Source organism: Heteronotia binoei, chromosome 9, assembly GCF_032191835.1.
Source record: "Heteronotia binoei isolate CCM8104 ecotype False Entrance Well chromosome 9, APGP_CSIRO_Hbin_v1, whole genome shotgun sequence".
NCBI lineage: Eukaryota > Metazoa > Chordata > Lepidosauria > Squamata > Gekkonidae > Heteronotia > Heteronotia binoei.
This window is the reverse complement of record NC_083231.1, coordinates 8,244,311-8,268,175: the sequence shown is the minus strand read 5'-3', so window position 1 is coordinate 8,268,175 and position 23,865 is coordinate 8,244,311. Positions and strand designations below refer to the sequence as shown.

General features: G+C 46.7%; 1 protein-coding gene and 1 non-coding gene across 2 annotated transcripts in view; one reads left to right on the top strand and one right to left on the bottom strand.

Annotated features, from left to right (window-relative positions):
• The first annotated feature begins 4,225 nt into the window (after window positions 1–4,225).
• STIM2 (stromal interaction molecule 2) overlaps window positions 4,226–23,865 on the top strand; it is a 125,184-nt gene continuing 105,544 nt past the window's right edge. The window contains exon 1 of the mRNA XM_060247279.1: window positions 4,226–4,742. Coding sequence (XP_060103262.1) covers window positions 4,226–4,742 — 517 coding nt within the window. The remainder of the gene's footprint in view (window positions 4,743–23,865) is intronic.
• TRNAI-GAU (transfer RNA isoleucine (anticodon GAU)) lies at window positions 5,229–5,303 on the bottom strand. Its single transcript has one exon. It is a non-coding gene; the product is annotated as a tRNA-Ile (tRNA).

Sequence of the window (23,865 nt, the reverse complement as noted above, 5' to 3'; positions counted from 1 at the left end):
CATATGAAGCAGCGCTGAGATCAACGTACCAAGTGGTCCTTTTTCTGCTTTATTGGGATATCAAGCTTTTCTTTGTTGGCAGGACATTAGCTTTAAGTGGAGGCTTTCTGCTTACCTCTTGCTTTGGGGAAGTTTTTCTCTGAGGGGCAATTTCTTTTCATAAGAACATAAGAGAAGCCATGTTGGATCAGGCCAACGGCCCATCCAGTCCAACACTCTGTGTCACATAAGAACATAAGAGAAGCCATGTTGGATCAGGCCAATGGTCCATCCAGTCCAACGCTCTGTGTCACATAAGAACATAAGAGAAGCCATCTTGGATCAAGCCAATGGCCCATCCAGTCCAACACTCTGTGTCACATAAGAACATAAGAGAAGCCCTGTTGGATCAGGCCAATGGCCCATCCAGTCCAACACTCTGTATCACATAAGAACATAAGAGAAGCCCTGTTGGATCAGGCCAATGGTCCATCCAGTCCAACGCTCTATGTCACATAAGAACATAAGAGAAGCCATGTTGGATCAGGCCAATGGCCCATCCAGTCCAACACTCTGTGTCACATAGTGCCCCCCCCAAAAAAAAACCTCAAGTGCCATCAGGAGGTTCACAAGTGGGGCTAGAAGCCCTTCCACTTCCCCCCACCCCCGCCAAGCACCAAGAATACAGAGCATCACTGCCACACACAGTTCCAATAATATGCTGTCGCTAATAGCCACTGGTGGACCTCTGCTCCATATATTTATCCAATCCCCTCTTGAAGCTGGCTATGCTTGTAGCCGCCGCCACCTCCTGTGGCAGTGAATTCCACATGTTAATCACCCTTTGGGTGAAGAAGGACTTCCTTTTATCCGCTCTAACCCGACTGCTCAGCAATTTCATTGAATGCCCACAAGTTCTTGTATTGTGAGATAGGGAGCAAAGAACTTCTTTCTCTACTTTCTCCATCCCTTGCATAATCTTGTAAACCTCTTATCATGTCATCCCGCAGTCGACGTTTCTCCAAACTAAAGAGCCCCAAGCGTTTTAACCTTTCTTCATAGGGAAAGTGTTCCAAACTTTTAATCATTCCAGTTGCCCGTTTCTGCACTTTCTCCAATGCTATAATATCCTTTTTGAGGTGTGGTGACCAGAATTGTACACATTATTCCAAATGAGGCCGCACCATCGATTTATACAGGGGCATTATGATACTGGCTGCTTTGTTTTCAATTCCCTTCCTATATTCTGATTTGCCACAAGAAGAGCAAAATAACTTTCCTCTGTTATTTATATTCTGAATTAAAATCTATGGCAACAGAAAATAGATATTACACCATCCAGCCCAAAGAAATAGACATCATCTGGTCCACCTCGAATACTCCACATTGTGACCTGGGATTTTCAGCTTAATATGCTAAGTTACATCGACTGAATTGGCATTATTACCCGCCATTATTAATACAATCTACTGAAAGATCAAATAGCATCTACCATTGTTGTATGATACTGCTTTATATGTTTTTACCTATGATGTATTTTATAGTTTTATGTTACGGTTTATGAATACTGGTTTTTTATGACCTTTCAATGTGAGCTGCCCTGAGCCTGTTTTGGCGGGGAGGGTGGGATAGAAGTTGAATCAATCAGTATTCAGCGCCATTTGACCAGACTCTGATCTCTTTTTTTTTCCCACAAACAATTTTTATTTATATTTATACAAGAAATATCCAAAGATATACTTAAGGAACAGTGCGATAGTCACAATAACCAATACATGAAATTCACTACACTCGCCCACACACATTATTTGTAATCAATAAATAATGATTAGGGAGGAGACAAGTCAAGAGAGGATAATTTTCTTATGGATTACCCGCTGATTGAGGAAGAAAGAGTGCTGTCAACATCTATCTTATCCAAAATTGGGTACCACTTGGCATAAAAATTCTGAGCTGCCTTTACCGGATCTAAAATGTCAATATCAGCAGTGATTTTTTCCATCGTGATGAAATCCCAAATTTTAAGGATCCGACTGTCTACAGACAAATTAAGTGAAGATTTTCATTTCTGAGCAATTATAGTTTTGGCAGCTGTTATGAGCGAAATAATAACTTGGAACCCGATGCCTTAACAGATTACTGAGAATTTTGACATCAGATTGACGTGGAATAGTAATACCAGATATGATTTCCACTTGGGCTATAACTTTTTGCCAAAAAAGTTAACTATTGGGTATTCCCACCAACAATGGACTGGAGAGGCCGTCAGGCCACAGTTTCGCCAACAGAGAGGGGAGGTACACGAGTCTATGCGGGCAAAGTGAGCAGGAGTGCGATACTATCTTGACATTGTTTTGTAATTTGGTTGAAACGCGGCTATAGATTTAGTTCTACAAGCTTCGGATTCCCATACAGCCTCCCATTGTGCGACTGTGAGTGCGACCTTACATTCTCGGTGCCATTTGTCACAATAAGAGGGCAAAGAAATACAAAATTGCCGTAAGAGAATACGATAGATTTTAGAGATGAGACCCTTGGGTTTTAAAGAGGAATGGGAAATTAAGTATTCGAAATCAGCTTTAGGTCTCGAGGCTGTCTTGCGGAAAAGGGGGCTATTAAGAAAATGACATATTTATAGTTACTCAAACCATGAGATCTTGATGGATGCCGCATTTTCAAGCTGTACTTTAGTCTTAATTTTATTATTCCTGAATAGTTGGAAAAGAAAGACCAATGAAGCAGACTCCCACGTGTAAAAAGAAGATAAATGGAGAGCTGGAGGAAACCAAGGCTGTTTTAAGGAGGAGGATAAAATAGATAGATCTGGGGCCAAAACCATCCAGACCTGGCCCAGATATTACGGTAATTAGAGCCTGACTGAATGGGTTGATTATAATCCAGCAAGCCTTGTTCCGAGTAAAGGTGTTGTTTCATTTAGTGCATTTTTAACCTGCCTTTCGATCATTCATAGCGGTCAAACTGCTTTATTCACACCGGAAGCTGCCTTATACTGAGCGTGACGACTAGTCTGCCAAGGTCAGTATGGTCTACCTGTATTAGCAGAGGTTCTCCAGGGTAGCTTTCCCATCATCTCTTCCCTAATCTAGGGGTTCCCCAGCCTTTTTGAGACTGTGGACACATCTGGAAGCCTGACATGACATGGTAGGCACACAGCAACAGAATGGCTGCTGAAGGAGGTGGAGAGGGCCACAAAACAATTGCCACAGCTTAACTTCAGTTACACAGGGTTCCAGCCTCCAGGTAGGGCCTGGAGATTTCCCGCTTTTATGACTGATCTCCAGCTGTAGGGGGCATGGTGTTTTAATGTTCTAAGTCACCCTGAGACCCTTTAGGTGCAACGTTTCCTCTAAGCTGCAGAGTCTTGTGAGCAAAAATTCTACTTTGTGAGCTACTGGCATTAAAGTTGTGAGCTACTGCGGAAATTAGCTTGCTCTGGGACCATTTTTCCTGAGCTAAGACAAAAATGTGTGAGCCGGAGGCTAAAAAACCATGAGCTCACACTCAGCTTAGAGGGAACAGTGTTTGGATGAAGGTTGATCTTTTAAAAGAAAATATAAATACAAGTCCAGCCCTAAACTTACCTTCTGCTCCCCACCCCACCCCCACCACTGAGAATATCACAGTCACATGGGGGGGGCACCCAGTTTGGCATCTCCAAAAAAGGGTCCAGGCAAATAGGTGTGAAAAACCTCAACTTGAGACCCTGGAGAGCCGCTGCCAGTCTGAAAAGACAATAGTGACTTTGATGGACCGAGGAGCTGATTCAGCATAAGGCAGCTTCATATGTTCAAGGTCCCAGGTTCAATCCCTGGCATCTCCAAAAGAGGGTCCAGGCAAATAGGTGTGAAAAACCTCAGCCTGAGACCCTGGAGAGCCGCTGCCAGTCTGAGAAGACAATACTGACTTTGATGGACCAAAGGTCTGATTCAGTAGAAGGCAGCTTCATATGGTGCCCTCAGAAGACCAGCACCCTAGGCGATCACCTAGGTTGCCTATTGGCAGGACCAGCCCTGAATAAATAAGTAAATATAAACTATTGTCTCACCTTGATCGATGCAAACCTCCCTCCTCCCCAATAAAACTCGCTAACAATTTGCGCAGCAGAACTACGGGGAGCACTGCCGCCCCTCCAACCCTCTCGCCTTCCACGTGGCAAGAAAGGGCAAGAGAAGGAAGGCCGGCCGGCCCGCCCGCCAGTCCGCAGCTTCAGCGGCGCGCGCAGCGCATGCTCCCTAGAAGACACCTGACCCGCCCCCCCCACCCCCCGCTCTTCTCCCTTCGCCGAGCGAAGGCAACAGCGGCGTCGACCGCCCAGACGGCGCATGCTCCGCCCGCGGGCCGCGCAGGCGCCGTGGCGCCTAGCAGCATCCTCCGCATCCGCCGTCACGAGCGCGTGGGGGGCGGGGGGCGGGGCCGGAGCCGGCTGAGGCGACGCGCTGGAGCGGGAGACGCGGGGACGACGACGGGCCGCCTCGCACGGACCTCGCCCGCCTTCCCCATGAGCCCCGGCTGCGGGAGGACCACGGCGGCGGCGGCGCCCACGAGGGGGAGAGGGAGAGGGAGGCCGGCGGGGCTCCTCTTCCTGCTCCTGCTGCTCTTCCTGCCGCTGCCCGAGGCCGCCAAACCGCCGCCGCCTCCCTCCGCCCCGGCCGGCCGCTGCGAGCTGCAGGAGGGAGACGGGAGGGCGGCAGCAGCAGCAGCAGGCCCCTCGCCCGCCGAGAGCCCCCCGCCTCTGGGGACAGGTAAGGGGAGGGAGGGAGGGAGGGGTTCCGAGCACCGTTGGCCTCGCCGCGCCTGCCTTCCTGCCTGCATCGCACCGGCTGGATTAGGAACACATGAAGCTGCCTTCTACTGAATCAGACCCTCCTGGGTCCATCGAAGTCAGTATTGTCTGCTCAGACTGGCAGCGGCTCTCCAGGGTCTCAAGCGGAGGTTTTTCACGCCTATTTGCCTGGACCTTTTTGGAGATGCCGGGGATTGAACCTGGGACCTTCTGCTTCCCAAGCAGATGCTCTACCACTGAGCCACAGCCCCATTCATGGCTCTCCAGGGTCTCAAGCAGAGGTTTTTCACGCCTATTTGCCTGGACCTTTTTGGAGATGCCGGGGATTGAACCTGGGACCTTCTGCTTCCCAAGCAGATGCTCTACCACTGAGCCACAGCCCCATTCATGGCTCTCCAGGGTCTCAAGCGGAGGTTTTTCACGCCTATTTGCCTGGACCCTTTTTTGGAGATACCAGGGATTGAACCTGGGACCTTCTGCTTATCAAGCAGATGCTCTACCACTGAGCCACCGTTCCTCCCCTGCTCTCCAGGGTCTCCAGCTGAGGTTTTTCACGCCTACTTGCCTGGACCCTTCTTAGTTGGAGATGCCAGGGATTGAAGCTGGGACCTTCTGCTTACCAAGCAGATGCTCTACCACTGAGCCACCATCACTCCCCTTTCGCGGCTCTCCAGGGTCTCAGGGGAAGGTTTTTCACGCCTATTTGCCTGGACCCTTTTTAGTTGGAGATGCCGGGGATTGAACCTGGGAGCTTCTGCTTCCCAAGCAGATGCTCTACCACTGAGCCACCATCACTCCCCTTTAGCGGCTCTCCAGGGTCTCAGGCGAAGGTTTTTCACGCCTATTTGTCTGGACCCTTTTTAGTTGGAGATGCCGGGGATTGAACCTGGGACCTTCTGCTTCCCAAGCAGATGCTCTACCACTGAGCCACCATCACTCCCCTTTAGTGGCTCTCCAGGGTCTCAGGGGAACATTTTTCACGCCTATTTGCCTGGACCCTTTTTAGTTGGAGATGCCGGGGATTGAACCTGGGGCCTTCTGCTTCCCAAGCAGATGCTCTACCAATTTGCCTGGTCCCTTTTTAGTTGGAGATGCCGGGGATTGAACCTGGGACCTTTTGCTTCCCAAGCAGATGCTCTACCAATTTGCCTGGACCCTTTTTAGTTGGAGATGCCAGGGATTGAACCTGGGAACCTTCTGCTTCCCAAGCAGATGCTCTACCACTGAGCCACCGTCCCTCCCCTTAAAAGGGCAGCTGCTGTAAGAGCTCTCTCAGCCTCACCCACCTCACAGGGTGTCCGTTGAGGGGGAGGAAGATAAAGGAGAGGGATTTGCCTGGAGTCGTTCTGAGCAAGGGCTGAGAGAGAGAGAGAGACACGAGTCAGGCCCCTTCATCCCCACGTTCCTGCACACACGCAATAAAAAGAAACTGCCATGCATGACATGAGCGCGATCAGAGAGCTTCCATTTGCTTCCCTTCCTCCGCGCGTAGATCTCAGCAATGAGGGGGGGGGGGAAGCAACAACAACAAAAAGTCCTTTCAAGCTAATAAACTCTATTCCCACAACCAAATTCCTAACACCCAAACTGGAGAGAGTAGTGGTGAAGTGTGCGGACTCTTATCTGGGAGAACCAGGTTCGATTCCCCACTCCTCCACTTGCACCTGCTGGAATGGCCTTGGGTCAGCCAGAGCTCTCTTATCTGGGAGAATCGGGTTTGCTTCCCCACTCTTCCACTTGCACCTGCTGGAATGGCCTTGGGTCAGCCAGAGCTCTCTTATCTGGGAGAATCGGGTTTGCTTCCCCACTCTTCCACTTGCACCTGCTGGAATGGCCTTGGATCAGCCAGAGCTCTGGCAGGAGTTGTCCTTGAAAGGGCAGCTTCTGGGAGAGCCCTCTCAGCCCCACCCACCTCACAGGGTGTCTGTTGTGGGGGAGGAAGATGAAGAAGATTGTGAGCTGCTCTGAGACTCTTTGGAGTGGAGGGCGGGATATAAATCTAATATCTTCTTCTGCACCGCTCAGTCTTGCCATTCCTTGTCTCCGTAAGCTCCACCTTGTAGCCATTGACTTGATTTGCCTGGAGTCGTTCTGAGCAAGGGCTAAGAGAGAGAGAGAGACACGAGTCCAAACCCCTTCATCCCCACATTCCTCCACACACACCAGGAACTGCCCCCCCCTTTGCAGGAGGATCCCTTTTGTCGCCCACACCCACCAGCTCTTTGCACAGCAGCAACCCCCACAGGTGGTTCAGATGCGCGCCTGCTTCCCAGACACTCGTGGGCCGCATCCCGACGTTCTGTCTGCTCCAGAAGCGAGCCTGAGGGAGGGTTGCTGATGTGCAAAGAGCCAGCGGGTGTGAGCGACAAGGGGTCATCCTCAAAGGGGGGGGGCGTTCCTGGCAAACCTGCATGTGTGCAGAATGTGGGAAAGAAGGGGTTTGGATTTGTCTCTCTCTCTCTGGTGGCACAGCCCTGCTGAGAATGACTCCGGGCAAATCAAGCTGGTGGGTACAAGGTGGAGCTGACGGAGACAAGGGATGGCAAGACTAACCGGTGGAGGGTGTTAGGAATTAGCTTGTGGGAATGAAAGGAAAGGAACGTGTATTGGCTTGAAAGGACTTTTTTTTTTTTTGGCTTCCCCCCTCAGTGCTGAGATCTATGCGAGGCGGAAGGGATAACAGTAAATGGAAGCTTTTTGATCCCTTTTGATCATTGCGCTGAAGAATCAGTTTTTGCTGAAGCAGAAGATGGAAGTGAGGAGAGAGGCTGTGGTGTTTGCCGCTGAATGCTGCAAGCTGATGGGGATTTTGACATGGGTTAGTTTCTCCTTGTTCCCTCCGCTGAAAGGTAGGGTGGTACCTTGTTCGGCGCGTCTTTGCGTGAGACTGCCTGGAAGATTCTAGTCTACATTTAGGGACTGTTGGAGAATTTCGTACTAGAAGTCTTTTTTGGCATCTGGGCCCATGTCCTAAGTTAACAACAATTTAGGAGAGGGAAGGGGTGTCGAAGCAGTGGCTGTGTACCAGCTCTCCCTGCAGGAGAGCCAGAGAGGTCTGTAGGTGGTTGGGGCTGTGTGTGGTTTTTGAATTACTAGTCCAAAAGACCAGCAGCAATGCGGAATTGAGGCTGATGTGTGAAGTCTCCCTAGCGCTCGAAGGCTTCCAATTCATTTAACCCCCACAGGAAGTTCCTATAAAAGTGCTCGAGAGGAATTCTTGTTTTTCCTCTTAAAAGAATCCTAAGTAGGGGATAATACTGAACGTTTGTAGTGCTTTTGGCTGCGTGTGTGCGAGTTGTGTTAGGCCTGCTGGATTCTGAGCTTCCTTTGGGAATGTAACAACTGTCTTATCCATCCGTCTCGTCTCTGGGGTTTGTGCTGGGCAGAATACGGCAGTTAGCGCATCCCTGGAATCTTAAGCGGACTGAGGGAAGCTAGAATAAAATAAGCAATCCTATGAAGGGTGGATAATATATTATTAACCGGAAGACTCTCGGGGAAGCTGTTGAATTCATTCCCAGGAAACAGACTCACCGTTCTTGTGTGGCGGATGAGGAGATGAATTGTGGGTTGTTTTGGTGGAAGGTTCGTGAACGTGATTCTGCTGAAGCTGTAGAATCTCTTGAAGTGTATTGATCTTCCCTGTGCATTTTCAGTGAAAACACCAGTAATGAAACGATTCCTTGGGAGTGAATTAGGGGTCTGAGAGAGACACTTTTTTTAAATTTAGAAAGGGACTGAAGTTGAATTGAGTCCTTTTGTACTGTAAAGATGCCTACTGTAGCATATGCTTTGGTGTGTTTGAGCCGACTTTTTCAGATGCAGAGAAGTACGGTAAATTCCCTGTCAGCAAGAGAGGGGGAAGAAATCAGTCATTGCCCACAATTTGTTTAAAAAGCCTGCTGTGTGTGGTATGTCTATGCAAAACTATATCTGTGTAGATCTATATCTATGCACAGAGAGAGAGAGAGAGAAACATAGTGATCTTTTGCTTTGCCACACTTGTAGTGAGTGGCAACTTAGGTTATTTAATGTGACTAACTCTATTGTAGCTTAGAAAATGGTCACAGGTTGGCCAAGTCAACGTTATTAATCACATTGGTGAAAGCTACTCTTGCTAGTTCCCACTGGAGTCTCCCTTTGAAGTACTTTTGTTTGTTGTTGCATGCTGACTTTCAGGTTAGCAACTAAGTGCCCAGGAAAGCTACAATGTTCTTTATAGGTTTTTGCATGATGCTGCTGTTTATATAAAAACGCTCGTGTCCCTTTATTCTTTTTTGTAGTGATTGACACGTTTGACATGTGCCACCCTGTGTGGTGCAGTGCTAAGCAAGTGAAAACCTGCGTTCAAATAATTTTTCTGCTATAAAGTTCAACATGTAACCTTGGGCCAGTTATTCTGACAGGGTGGTTATCCCATCCTTCTGAGATCCTTAGCAGAGTCAGCTACAGATGGCTAAATAAACCATAGATTACTGTGAAAATCATATTGAGGGGCAGCTAATCCATCAAAATTTGCATCTTTGTTCAGTGTGCAAAGAATCTCATTGCTGCTGGGTTCTATGACGGATGTAAGCAAGGTGAAAAAATGGCAAATATGCTGCTACAAATGGGGGACCCACAAGACCCCCACTTGCTGAGCCTGGCACAGCTCCAAGCCCCACCACTAGGGGTGTGCACAAAAATTCGGTATTTTTGCAGTTTATATATCCTGATATTCCTGAACCACAATATCGGTATGATGTTGGGAAATGTTTGGGATTGCCAATTTTTTCCAGCTTTGTTATCCTCAATAGGGTCCATTATACTCAATGGTTCCCATAGGCTATAATGGAGAAATGAGCCAGAGGTATCTGGGGCTCTGTGTGGGATGATGGTGCCTCTGCTCAAACCCCCCCCCCCCCAAGTTTGTAAAGGATTGGACCAAGGGGTACAATTATATGGACCAAGAAGAAGATGCTCCCATCCTCCATTGTTTCCAGTGGAGGGAGGAAAGGCATTTAATCGGACATGGTCCCTTTAAATGCCACACTGCAGTGAGTTAACTCAGAAGGCACTTAAAGGGGCTGCAGTTTGAAATGCTTGAGATTTCACTCACCGCCGCATACAAACCTGGCTGTGGGGGCTTCTTCTGCCTGGCAACTTAAACTCTGGACTGGGAGAAGCTGCCCTCAGGATCTGTGTGCCGTGGGGAGTCCCTCAAGTTTGTAGGAAAAACTGTTTAGCTTCAGTGTGGCCCCCCTCTATGGATTTAGGTGTCTGTAGATGGGAGCTGCATCTTGCTGTTAGATGCATCGATGGAAAGGTTTGGTATCTGGGTTAGAAATCTAAGGAATGTGAATACAGTATGGAAGAAAAAAAAATTAATACACCACGAAAGAGTCATATTTAAAAAAGAAACTGAACTGTTATTAAAATTATAGTGAAAGTTTATTTTATTGCTGCCGCACCCTTCTTCTAAGGTGATCTATGTAGTGTAGAGTGGGAGGTGAAGGCAGCATATCGTATTCTTTCAACAAACCTATGAGGTAATTTAGGCTGGGAGTGTTACTTACCAAGAAAGTTTTATGACTGAAAAAACAATTTAAACTGACATATTCCTCACTAGTATACGTCAGTGACTCTGCATACAACATAAGTTAATATTCTGCATGTGTTCTCTCTTGTGGTACTGCAAGTAGCTAGGTGCATAAAATTTATTTGAAACTGTTTCTTTGGCTTGTTAAAGGTCAACCCAATTATTTTTGCATGTGGTTGTTCGAGGGTTACCCCATTCTGGCACTTCTGAATGCGGGGTGTGTGTGTGTGGATGTATAGATGAATGCCATTCATTAGTGCAGCTTTCTGAATTAGTAACTATCTAGCATCATGACGGGACCTTTGTGAACATCATTTGTTTATTTTTGACAGGTTGGAATTGCATGCAATTTCTTCTCTGGTTCTTTTTATTCTGGGGCGCAGGGAAGGAATTTCATGGGTAGTAACTATTGTTCTACGTCTCGGAAGGGGTCCCTGGATGAATGTCTAATACAAACTCCAGGAGGGTTGGGCTGTTTTTGTATGTGTGTGTGAGAGAGACAAGTATTAATAAATACATATATTTACTTTCCTAATCTGAGGCTAAACCTGACTTCTCACCTCTCTCAGCTGTGCATCTCAGAATACTGAGTTTGTTGATTTTTTTTGCAACAAGCACATATATGTGCTTTTCAGAATTGTATGACGGGACAATCTAGATTCTGGGGAAATAAGTTTATTCCATTTTTGGAGCTGTTAACTGACAGCATGGAGCACTGTTATTAGTTCCTATAGCGTTCATTCCCAACCTTTTAGGTATGAAGACCCAGAAGTTCAAATATACTTGGAAGAGCAGCCCATTGATTTATTGCCACATGAATTTTGGACCATAGGTTTTTGATAGCCACTGCGTTCATGTATTTTAACTACAAGTTTGCTTACTTTATAACATATGTCTATTTTATAACCATTGTTGTTGTTCAGTCGCACAGTCGAGTCTGATTCTTTGCGACCCCATGGACAAAGTCACCCCAGGCCCTCTTGTCTTCCACCATCCTCTGAAGTCTGCTCAAATTCATGTTTGTTACATCAGTAACTCTGTCCAGCCATCTCATCTTTTGCCGGCCCCTTCTTCTTTTTCCTTCTGTCTTTCCTAGCGTCAGAATCTTCTCCAGGGAGTGCTCCCTTCTCATTTGGTGGCCAAAGTGTTTGAGCTTCAGCTTCAACATCTGACCTTCCAGGGAACAGTCTGAGTTGATTTCCCTTAGGACTGACTGATTGGATCTTCTTGCAGTCCAAGGGACTCTCAAGAATCTTCTCCAGCACCACAGCTCAAAAGCATCTATTCTGCACTCATCTTTTGCCCTCCCCTTCTTCTTTTGCATTCTGTCTTTCTCAGCATCAGGGTCTTCTCCAGCAAGTGCTCCCTTCTCATTGGGTGGCCAAAGTATTTCAGCTTCAGCATCTGACCTTCCAGGGAACAGTCTGGGTTGATTTCCCTTAGGACTGACTGATTGGATCTTCTTGCAGTCCAAGGGACTCTCAAGGGCCTTCTCCAGCACCACAGCTCAAAAGTATCTATTCTTCTGAGCTTGGCCTTCCTTATGGTCAAGCTCTCACAGCCATACATGACTACTGGGAATACCATCGCTTTGACTATACGAACTTTTGTTTGCAGGGTGATATGTCTACTTTTTATTATACTGCCCAGGTTCGCCATAGCTGTCCTCCCAAGGAGCAAACGTCTTTTAATTTCATGGCTACGGTCACCATCTGCAGTGATCTTGGATCCCAGAAATGTGAAGTCTGTCACGACTTCCATGTCTTCCCCCTCTATTTGCCAAGGTGTGTTGGGGCCAGATGCCATGACCTTAGTTTTTATAACCATTACTTAAGCTTAAATTATCCAAGCAAAAATGTACTTAACACACCTATTAATGTGGAATTTGTTGAGATATTCATTGTGCTTACGTAAGTTATTCAGTTTTTTTAAATGCAGCTCTAAGAACACAGCTATCTGATTGCCTGTTATATTGCCCATGAGCTATAAAAATTATGGACACAGCAAATGGATCCTGTTGAACCTTTGAAGGCTACCGGGTCTTATTTATTTTCCGGCTAATTAAAATTTAATTTTTTAAAAAAGCACCAAGAATTAATATGTCTCTTCCATGCCCTTTTCAGAAGGCAACAATCTTATGCATATTTACTCAGAAGTAAGTGTCTGTATTCAAAAGGGTTTACTCCCAGGCAAATGGGCATATGATTGCTTTGTAAGAATGCCCCTTTGAATTAAGAAAACAGAGAATCAGGGTGGATGTCACCCTTCCTGGGCACACCATTTGCCTCTTCTCTAAAGTAGAGACTGAGAAAGCAAAAAACATGCAAAAGCAGTTGGTGTCTGTTTCGGTTGCTCCCCATTTAGTGGAAATCTTCCGATTTTAAACCTCAAGCTCCCTGTTATAATACTGTTTTGGAAGGAACTTTTCAGTGGAGCATTTCTACTTTCGGGAATTCCATCTGTTTCTGGACAATAAGCACCTTCTGTTTTCCTTTGGTCATCAGCTCAGACCAGTACATCCTATTTGGAGTCCTCACATTCTGTCTCTGTCAAAGTCTGGTGAGAGGGAGGGATCGAAGGTGGCATTTGAAACGTGTGACGTATAGACTTGGGGAGCACATCGATAACATCGACTCAAATGAGAAGAAGGTAGAAGAGGGTGATTCTGTTTCTCCATCAGTGCTGCCACGCTGATGATAAACTTCACCCAGCAAACTGGCACCTTTAAAAAGCTAGCATCACTTGTCAGCAGCTCATGACTCAGCAGAGCAACCATACTTAACTATCTTTAAAACTGAAATGGGGTGATAGCATCATGACTAATAGGCGCTGTGCTTCTCCTGTAGCCCCCAGTCTTCATTGGCTCTTCCTTTGCAGAAGATTGAAGCGATGGGGCCAACGGATGTATACGAACTGCGGCTTCCGCAGCAATCGATGACAGCTAGTTAAGGATAGCTTGGTTTCTCACCCGTGGGTATAATAATCTCCGCACTTCTGTCCACGAGGCCTGACCTGGGGAGCCCAGGCTCACTTGATCTTGCCAGACCTTGGGAGCTAAGCAGGGTTGGCCCTGTCTGGGATCTGGATGGGAGATCTCCTTGGAATACCAGGGCATGAAGTGAAGAAGATGATATTGGATTTATATCCCGCCCTCCACTCCGAAGAGTCTCAGAGTGGCTCACAATCTCCTTTCTCTTCCTCCCCCACAACAGACACCCTGTGAGGTAGATGAAGATATTGGATTTATATCCCGCCCTCCACTCCGAAGAGTCTCAGAGCAGCTCACAATTTCCTTTCCCTTCCTTCTCCACAACAGACACCCTGTGAGGTAGATGAAGATATTGGATTTATATCCCGCACTCCACTCCGAAGAGTCTCAGAGCGGCTCACAATCTCCTTTCCCTTCCTCCCCCACAACAGACACCCTGTGAGGTAGATGAAGATATTGGATTTATATCCCGCACTCCACTCCAAAGAGTCTCAGAGCGGCTCACAATCTCCTTTCCCTCCGTCCCCCACAACAGACACCCTGTGAGGTAGATGAAGATATTGGATTTATATCCTGCCCTCCACTCTGAAGAGTCTCAGAGCGGCTCACAATCTCCTTTCCCTTCCTCCCCCACAACAGACACCCTGTGAGGTAGATGAAGATATTGGATTTATATCCCGCCCTCCACTCTGAAGAGTCTCAGAGCGGCTCACAATCTCCTTTCCCTTCCTCCCCCACAACAGACACCCTGTGAGGTAGATGAAGATATTGGATTTATATCCCGCCCTCCACTCCGAAGAATCTCAGAGCGGCTCACAATCTCCTTTCCCTTCCTCCCCCACAACAGACACCCTGTGAGGTAGATGAAGATATTGGATTTCTATCCCGCCCTCCACTCCGAAGAGTCTCAGAGCGGCTCACAATCTCCTTTCCCTTCCTCCCCCACAACAGACACCCTGTGAGGTAGATGAAGATATTGGATTTCTATCCCGCCCTCCACTCCGAAGAGTCTCAGAGCGGCTCACAATCTCCTTTCCCTTCCTCCCCCACAACAGACAACCTGTGAGGTAGATGAAGATACTGGATTTATATCCCGCCCTCCACTCCGAAGAATCTCAGAGCGGCTTACAATCTCTTTTACCTTCCTCCCCCACAACAGACGCCCTGTGAGGTAGATGAAGATATTGGATTTATATCCCACCCTCCACTCCGAAGAGTCTCAGAGTGGCTCACAATCTCCTTTATCTTCCTCCCCCACAACAGACACCCTGTGAGGTAGATGAAGATATTGGATTTATATCCCGCCCTCCACTCCGAAGAGTCTCAGAGCGACTCACAATCTCTTTTACCTTCCTCCCCCACAACAGACACCCTGTGAGGTAGATGAAGATACTGGATTTATATCCCGCCCTCCACTCCGAAGAGTCTCAGAACGGCTCACAATCTCCTTTCCCTTCTTCCCCCACAACAGACACCCTGTGAGGTAGATGAAGATATTGGATTTATATCCCGCCCTCCACTCCGAAGAGTCTCAGAGCGGCTCACAATCTCCTTTCCCTTCCTCCCCCACAACAGACGCCCTGTGAGGTAGATGAAGATATTGGATTTATATCCCGCCCTCCACTCTGAAGAGTCTCAGAGCGGCTCACAATCTCCTTTCCCTTCCTCCCCCACAACAGACGCCCTGTGAGGTGGGTGGGGCTGGAGAGGGCTCTCACAGCAGCTGCCCTTTCAAGGACAACCTCTGCCAGAGCTATGGCTAACCCAAGGCCACTCCAGCAGATGCAAGTGGAGGAGTGGGGAATCAAACCCGGTTCTCCCAGATAAGAGTCCACACACTACACCAAACTGAAGGCAGGCAATGGCACACCACCTCTGCTTTGAAGGGGACTGTGACCAAAGGGGGAAATGAGTGGGATGAGGGAGCCGGCTGCTGTGCTGGGCTGCTGCTTTCCTGGGTGCATCTGGTGCTTCAGCTTTGCTCACCGTGGCTGGCTGGCTGGCTTGCTGTACCTCAGCTCCTCCAGCTCAGAGATTCAGTGTGAGTTTGGCCAGGCCAAAGACATGGAGGGGAAGGGAGGAGCAGCCATAAACCCACAAAAGCTTGTGACCCACTTCTGCGGACTTCGCATCCCACCTGTAGGTCTTGACCCACAGGTTGGGAAGTGCTTTCGTATAGTCTGTATCGTTCCCGCTACCTCAGACTCTCCAAAGTGGTGGAGCCCTGAGATTGCTGGGCCCTGCTCCTTTTTTTGTTACGTTTACACGGTTGTGGGCCTGGCTTTTTTGTAGCAGGAGCTCCTTTACATATTAGGCCACACACCTCTGATGTAGCCAATCCTCCAAGAGCTTACAGGGCTCTTAGTACAGGGCCTACCATAAGCTTTTGGAGGATTGGCTGTATTAGGGGTGTGTGGCCTAATATGCAAAGGAGTTCCTGCTACAAAGAAAGTCCTGGTTGTGGGTAAAAGGAGCAGCTTCAACAGTGTTTGGCTAGAGTGCCAGTTTGGTGTAGTGGTGAAGTGTGTGGACTCTTATCTGGGAGAACCGGGTTTGATTCCCCACTCCTTCACATGCAACTGCTGGAGTGCTCTTGGGTCACTCCTAACTCTCTCAGAGCTGTGCCTCTCAAGAGCAGTTTCTGTCAGAGCTCTCTCAGCCCCGCCTATGTCACAGGGTGTCTGTTGTGAGGAGGGGAAGGGAAAAGGAGATTGTAAACTGCTCTGAGGCTCCTTCAGGTAGTGAAGCGCAGGGTATAAATCCAATCTCTTCTAAGATTCATAAGCTGCTGACGTTCAAGAGATTGAGATGCTGTTAGCTCTTAGGCTTCCTGTTTATGATTAAGACAAGAATGGTGTTGCTGGTTGGAGTGTAGCCGCAGGACCTGATGGCACTTGGAGACCAGGGATAACTACTTTTGTGTGGGTGGGCGCTATAATGGGGACTAGATTGAGTGGCTTTGATTAATACATTTTACCTTTTATTATATGGGCCCATTTCTTTGTTTCCCGTAGAAAGTCCCCCCCCCCCAAAGTAGCTTACTCACTTGTAGTCTTCCTGGAATGAGACCATTTTAAAAGTTCCTTTAATGCAAGGAGCTCAATTTACTGGTTCTAGTTTTTCGGTGGGGTGGAGACCTCAGAGGTTTTGTTTGCCTTGTTTTATTCACGCTTCCTGCTCTTGTGCTAAAACTGTCTTTCAAGTCTCTTTTTCTCTTTGTGAGTTGGAAGTCTTTTTGGCTGATGGCTCTTCCCCCTCTTTGGGATTTTCTCTGATGCCAGTTAATTGTGTTTCCTCAGGATATGCTGAGTTTTGTTTAAACTGTTCTCTCTAGAAAAACACTGCCAGATTTTCCTGTCATGTGCTGGACAAATTAATTAATTGTGGTTTGAGCCTCCAGTTTTAATGACATATATGTTAATTTGTTCCCCTTTAATGAGGAAGTCTCTGATTTTACAGGTTCTTGTCATTTTGCTAATAACAGTATAGACATGCTTGTGATAGTTTACTTATATCAGAGGTTCCTAACCTTTAGCCCTTTACCATTTTTTAATCCAGAACCACTCCCTAAGTACACAACATTGTCATTAAATATCTCCCAGTTTATTTATTTATTGAAATACTTACGTATTTCCTCTCCCGCCAATCACAGTGGCTCAAAATGGCTTACAAAAAGCCTGATCTGAAGGTAACAGGCAATTAGATGTGCTATTATAGGGTTTTGTCTGGGGGGGGGATTTAAAGGGTTAAGATTTGGTGAATAATTGACTGCACTTGTATAGCATTGTTTTTTTAAAAGTTTAATTTACAAAAGAATTTTAAAAAATGGGGAATAGAAAAGACATAACGGTGCAACTTTCCCTCCAAACAATACCCTCCTAAAGAAATAGACTGCTAAATATCCACCTACAAAGAATGGCTTTGAACATATGAACATATGAAGCTGCCTTATACTGAATCAGACCTTTGGTCCATCGAAGTCAGTATTGTCTGCTCAGACTGGCAGCGGCTTTCCAGGGTCTCAAGCTGAGGTTTTTCACACCTATTTGCCTGGACCCTTTTTTTGAGATGCCAGGGATTGATCCTGGGACCTTCTGCTTCCCCAGCAGATGCTCTACCACTGAGCCACCGTCCCTCCCCGAATGTCTTCTGGAAGGCAGATAGCCCTACGTGGCTCTTCAGGAAAGGCATTCCATAACACTGGGGCTACTAGCAGGGAAAAATCAGTGCTGCACGGTGGCCAGAGAGAAAGCTTGAAAGAAGGGCTCATTCAAGAGGTGGCTCTGGGAGGATGTGAGGTGGTGAACAAGCTCATAACAAGTGAAAAAATTCAGATGTAAAAATGGTGCTCCATGCAGGGCACTTAGTTAGCTATACTTACAATCAGCGTTCCCTCTAAGATGAGTTAGCATGAGCCTTAGCTCACAGATTTTTAGCCTCCAGCTCACACATATTTGTCTTAGCTCAGGAAGGATGACCCCAGAGCACACTAATTCGTGCAGTAGCTCACAACTTTAATGCCAGCAGCTCACAAAGTAGAATATTTGTTCACAAGACTCTGCAGCTTAGAGGGAACATTGCTTCCAATCCCTGCATATCTCATTACGCATGCTAAACCCACTCTCGGTGAGTATAGCTGTACACCCGCAGCATTCCTATGTATTTCTCTTTAATAATAACGTTTTGTATTGACATTCAGAATAATGTTTTGTGTTGACATTCTCAAATAAGGGATATTGGCTGTTTATGTCATTAATCCATTTTCATTTTATGTATTCTTTTTTTTTCTAATGGCAAACTAGAAGGAGGTTTATAATGTATAGAATGATGTTGAGAAGTGCCGTAAATGAGGTGGACATGAACAAGGAAATACATGTCCTCTTGTTTTACCTAGACTTGCAGCAACTTTTTACCTAGACTGGCAGGTAACTTTTATTACCTTTTATGGCTCTCCAGACCAAATGGCCTTCTAATTTGTTGAAACTGTTTCACCATGTGATTCCAGCTTTGTATCAGTTTGTGCTCTTAACCCACCAACGACATGCATCTCAGCCCACTGTACCCTATCCCTAGTCTGAAGCAGTATGCTTTCATAAGAAAGCTTACATTCTGGATAAAACTTTGTTGGTCTTAAAGGTGCAACTTGACTCCTACTTTGATCCCTGCGTAGAATGCACAGATTTCAGGTATACAGTGAAGAGACCCTTGTACCCATATATGAACATATGAAGCTGCCTTATACTGAATCAGACCCTGGGTCCGTCAAAGTCAGTATTGTCTACTCAGACTGGCAGCGGCTCTCCAGGGTCTCAAGCTGAGGTTTTTCACACCTATTTGCCTGGACCCCTTTTTTGGAGATGCTGGGGATTGAACCTGGGACCTTCTGCTTCCCAAGCAGATGCTCTACCACTGAGCCACCGTCCCTCCCCATAGCTGTCAGGAGCTTCTTGTCCTCTGCTTCTCTGCCTTGGTGGAGGGTGGGGTAGGTGTTGCCTTTTTCTTGCTTGGGGTTCAGTAGGCTATGAGCTACTTACAGTGACTCTCCTAGATAGCGCGTGGCTGATGTTTTTGCAGTGCAGCACTGCGCCAGTTTGGGCATTGGTTGACTTGCCTGCTTTCCAGGTCTCTGCCTTCTAGTTGTTTCATGCCCTTCGCAAGCTAGGTGTGCATATAACAGAAGTGGAACGCGGTGGTCTCTGTCACCTACCTGTGTCAAAAAGGTATCCTGGCTGAGATCTCTTAATAACAAGCTTCCCCAAACTGGAAGTTGGAGGTCGTAATGTCTTGCGCAGCAGGTGACATGACTCCAACAGTTACATAACAACCTGTCTTTCTTTCTCTTTTGATGCAGTTATCATTCTGGAGTGACGGTTGCTGTGGGAACCAAGCTGTGTGACACCCACAATAGTTAAAGGAGACGTAACAGCTGTACTCTTCATTTTATATTGCAGTAGTCTACATTTGTGTTAACCCCAGGCTTAAATTTACCCCAGGTTTTGTAAATTAATATGTAGAGCGATGTGAAACTTTAAAAAGTTGCCAGTATCACAAATGAGTTTGTTTCATACTATTGCATAAGAGCCTTTTGTACCCGGCGGTGAGTGATACAAGTAGGCATTATTTCCATAGCAACTGGAGCCTCTGAAAGGTAGCTGTGCAGAGTAGGACTCAAACTTCCAGCTTTGTGGACACATTTCTGTATTAGCAGTTTGCCAAAAACTCCTCCGGTTTTAATGAGCCCCCCCCACTCCCGTTTGTATCGTGCAGAGCACATCTGCAGCGTGTTGACCGTTTCTTTTATGCATCATGTGTATACGAAAGCATGCTGTAACTACTGCTGGAAGCCATAAAGTGGAAAAGAGTACTGTAAGACGACAGATGGGCACTTCGGCAAAAGAGATGTCCAACCAGATGTGTGTCGGCCATTTCTCTTATGCATTATGAGTATATGAAAACATGCTGTAGCTGTATTGTTGGAAGCCGTGACTGAATGAGAAATGTGGAAGTACATTGACTTTCCAGTATTGTTATTGAGATGCTACAGAAGAGGCATGGTCAATGTAAGATTGATGTGTTTTTTTGTGTATTGTTGGAGAGATTGTTGACAGGTCCTCTTATCCACAGGGGTTAGGGGTTTAATGCTTCTTTTCCTTTTCACTCTGCTCTTTCTTTACTCTCTGTTGTCTGCCATACTTCAGCTTTTAAAGTAATGTTGATTCCATCTTCTGTTTGGTTTTCTTTGGTTGGCATGCTTTCTGCAGGATTGGCTATGTATTTGGACTGTTAACAAGAATACCTGAGATGGAGTATAAATTCTGATATCCATAGCCCTCAGCCTTCATGTCCCTTTCTTTCAGAGGGTGAGCTTGAACAGGCAAATCAGTTGCTCGGAAGGACTTTATAGTTGGCCTGAGGAAGGGCTATATTGTTCCTCCAAACTGAGTTTCCCTAGATAAGCAAGGCAAACTTGTAATCCTCAGTAAAAGTCCTTTGTTTGCTTGAGTAAATTGCTTCCTGCTGCTGCAGATCTTCCCCTGTGCTAAGGCAGGGTTCCCTGGTGTCTCTCCGACCCCCAGTTGCTTTCTTCTGTGGTTATAATGAAGCTGCTGGATTGTGCTGACCGAAGCTATGGCTCTGTGAGGGGAGGACAGCTTAATGCATAAATGCATGGGCTACTTGTGGGTAAGTGGTGTGTGTGAAGTGCAGCCAAGAAGCAGCTTGCTCATGGCAACTCCGTGGGGGTTTTCTGGGGAAGAGACAAATAGAGGTCTCTTGTCTGCCTCTGCATAACGACCCTGGACTTTCTTGGTGGTCTCCAAATACTAACCAGGACTTAGTTTCTGAGATCAGATGAGATCAAGCTAGCCAGGGCTATCAGTGTCCGAATGGTAAATGGCAGAGCTGCCCAAAAGTCCTTCAAATCTATTGAATGCAGTCTAGCAGCCTGGCAGTCTAGCACCCAGAGATAGATAACTGTGATTGAAAGTTCAGATAGTCTATATCAGCGTTTCCTATTTGCAGGGTCGTGACCCGGTACCGGGCCACGGAAGCCTCAATACCGGGTCACCAGGGGCGGCCCAACAGCCCCTGCCCCCCATGCCGCCGCCTGTAGTGCTCAGAGAGCGCTACAGACACTGTATGCTAGCCAGAAGCCCTCCGGGGAAAGCTCCTGGCCAGCGCACAGTCTCAGTATCGCTCCCTGATCGTCCTCCGCCTGGAGGACGATCAGGGAGCGATACTGGGACTGTGCGCTGGCCAGAAGCCCTCCCCCATCCCTCTCTGATGTTCGGAAACATCAGAGAGGGCGGGGAAAGCTCCTGGCTGGTGTACAGTCTCTGTATAGCCCCTTGAGCATCCTCCGTCCAGGCCACGGGGAAACAATATGGCCACTGGAAGGGGGGCAGGAGTTTGGGAAACCCTGGTCTATATAAAGGATGTTTATGCTGCTATTTATTTTTGTTTTTTGCCGAAGTCAACTGACTCCTCGGTTGGGATGGATGTTACTTGCAATTCCAACCATGTTGTCCCCTCCCCCCCTCTCTCTCTCCCCCCCCCACTCTCTCCATGTATCCAATCTGCATATTGCTGTTGTTGCAGCTGCCTTTTGGTGACCCCTTGGGGTTCACAAGGCAAGAGGCATTCAGAGGTAGTTTGCCATTGCCCGCCTCTGCGTAGCGACCCAGGTTTTCCTTGGCAATCTCCCATCCAGAGACTAACCAGGGCTGACCCTGCTTAACTTCTGAGATCTGACGAGAGTCTGGAATAAGTGATCTTGCTGCGTTTCTTTGGACGTTTAATTCCGGCTGTCCACCTGTTCAGCACCTCTGTCTCAGGAAACAAAGTAAAGATTAAACTTTCCTTCATGTGTTTCTCTTTCCCGCAGCCTCTCGGAATGTACGGCCCAACTAGATGAGACATTTTGCGTAAGTTCCCAATGGGGACTTGCATCTGAGTCCCCATTGGCAACTCTATGTCAGAATCCTGCAGGGACCTGGTTTGGATTGGAACTCTGGCTCTCACCCCTCTGTGCCGTTTTCCGCAGTTGCAATGGCCGGGGGTGGGTCGGTGGGATTATTTGCCTCACTGACCAGCTGCGTGTACACTGAATGCTTGCATGCGCAGCTCTCCCACAGTGCAAAGAATCCCTTCCGGTGCCATTTTGGGTTGGAGAAATGGTGTGGGGGAAGGCAAGAGCCCCTCCTTCCTCCACGCTGTGATCCTGACCAGAATGAGGTCCCCGTAGCGCTCGTAAGCAAGAGTTCCCGTATCTTTGAATTTCCATGGTAACCGTATGACAAACATCAGGTCTTGTTTGGCCCTAAAGGAAGACCTGTTATTGAAGTCAGAGTGGAACATAAGTGAGTGGGCAGTTGCACTTGTCCTGAATTTCAGTGAGTGGTGGCCTCCAAAATCTGTGCCCACTTATATTGGGAGAGAGTTTTCTAAGCTCTTTCCCCTGCAGTTGATCCAGTTAGTCATTGTGCGTCATTTTTGATCACTTAGCTCTTTCAGAGAATCTAAATACTGTTTTTGGAGTGATGTGAGGAAGAAAAACTTGTAGTATGTCTTTCTTCATTTGCTGATCCCTCTACAAGTTGTTCTTTGAAGGTCACAGAAAGCTAAATCCTTGCTCTGTTTAAACTGTAACTTTTTATTTTTTGCTGAGCAGTTGTTGGGAACAGTTCTTGTAATAAAATCTTCCTTCATCCCCTGGTTTTCATAGGAACTCCATCTCCTGGGTGCTCATTTTTGCCTAGATGCATAGATAAGGCAGCATTTGAAGCTAACAGCATACCAGAAAAGGCCAAATTCTTCACCAAAAACATTTCTTTAAATTCCGTTATATGTGTTAACGTGGAAGCATGCAAACTTCATACAAATGCTTCTAATTACATATGTTTTTAATAACCTTGGCACTTCAGAGCCAGCCAAATGCAAAGGGATGTGTTCAGCACTGAGAGGACATGGCTAAATCTAGCCAAAGGCCTATCTAGTCTAACTGACTTAGCAGCCGCTGTAGACCTATCCTGTATAAATCTTCATTTTGTTGTTGTTCAGTTGCACAGTCGATTCCGACTCTTTGCGACCCCATGGACAAATTCACATTTGTTAAAGCCCTCTCAGTGAGTGTCCAGTACCATGTTTTGTGACAGCAAATTCTGTAATTAACTGGAAACCGGCAGCCAAATAATTGCCCAGTTAGTTTAAATAAAGACTTCATTTATTCAAAATGAAGACAACCCTTAATATAAGTCGTTCTCTTTAATAAATGTTGAATGCAAAAAAGGGTTTTTGTTGTTGGACCTAATTGCATCTTGTTTGTGAATCTGAGACAGCACCCTCTTCCTTCTTGTTGGCTTACCTAGAAAAACTAGCTTTGCATTTGAGTAAATACAGTATGTGAAATGTAGCACCCCACCACTTCACGACATATGCTGTTTCCTTAGGACTGTCAAAATACAATTCTGCTGTGATTATTGAATCATCCAGCTAGCGCCATTCTCCCTAAGATGCAGTTTTTAAATGCATATAAACATCTCAGGTTCTCTTTCAACCACACTAACCTTGAATTTTTAACCCACAGTCCTCAGGCTTTAGCCTTGTGTCTGCCTCTTGCTCCACCTTTCCTCATATTCCTCTATTGCACTGCATTGCCCCTTTCCCTGATTCTGGGCCTTCTTTTGAGTCAGCTTGCCAGTCCATAGTACACGGCATCTCTTTCCATGTGGATGCCTGGGTGAGGTTTTAATCCAAGCCAAACGGACTTCTCCCCTTTCTTCCAGAACATGGAAGGTAAACACGCTGCTGCTGACAGCTTAGCTCCTGAGGTAGCTGGAATGTTTGTTGACGTTCTGTAACATCACGTCAGCTCAGCTAATCAGTATTGTGGGTTTAACTTTCCCAAGCACAGTATGATATAGTTGAAGAATGTTCAGATGAAGGTATCTGAATAAATTACGCAGCTCAATATAAAATAGGTAAATCTGCCTGTGTTCTAATTTCATAGGTACTTCT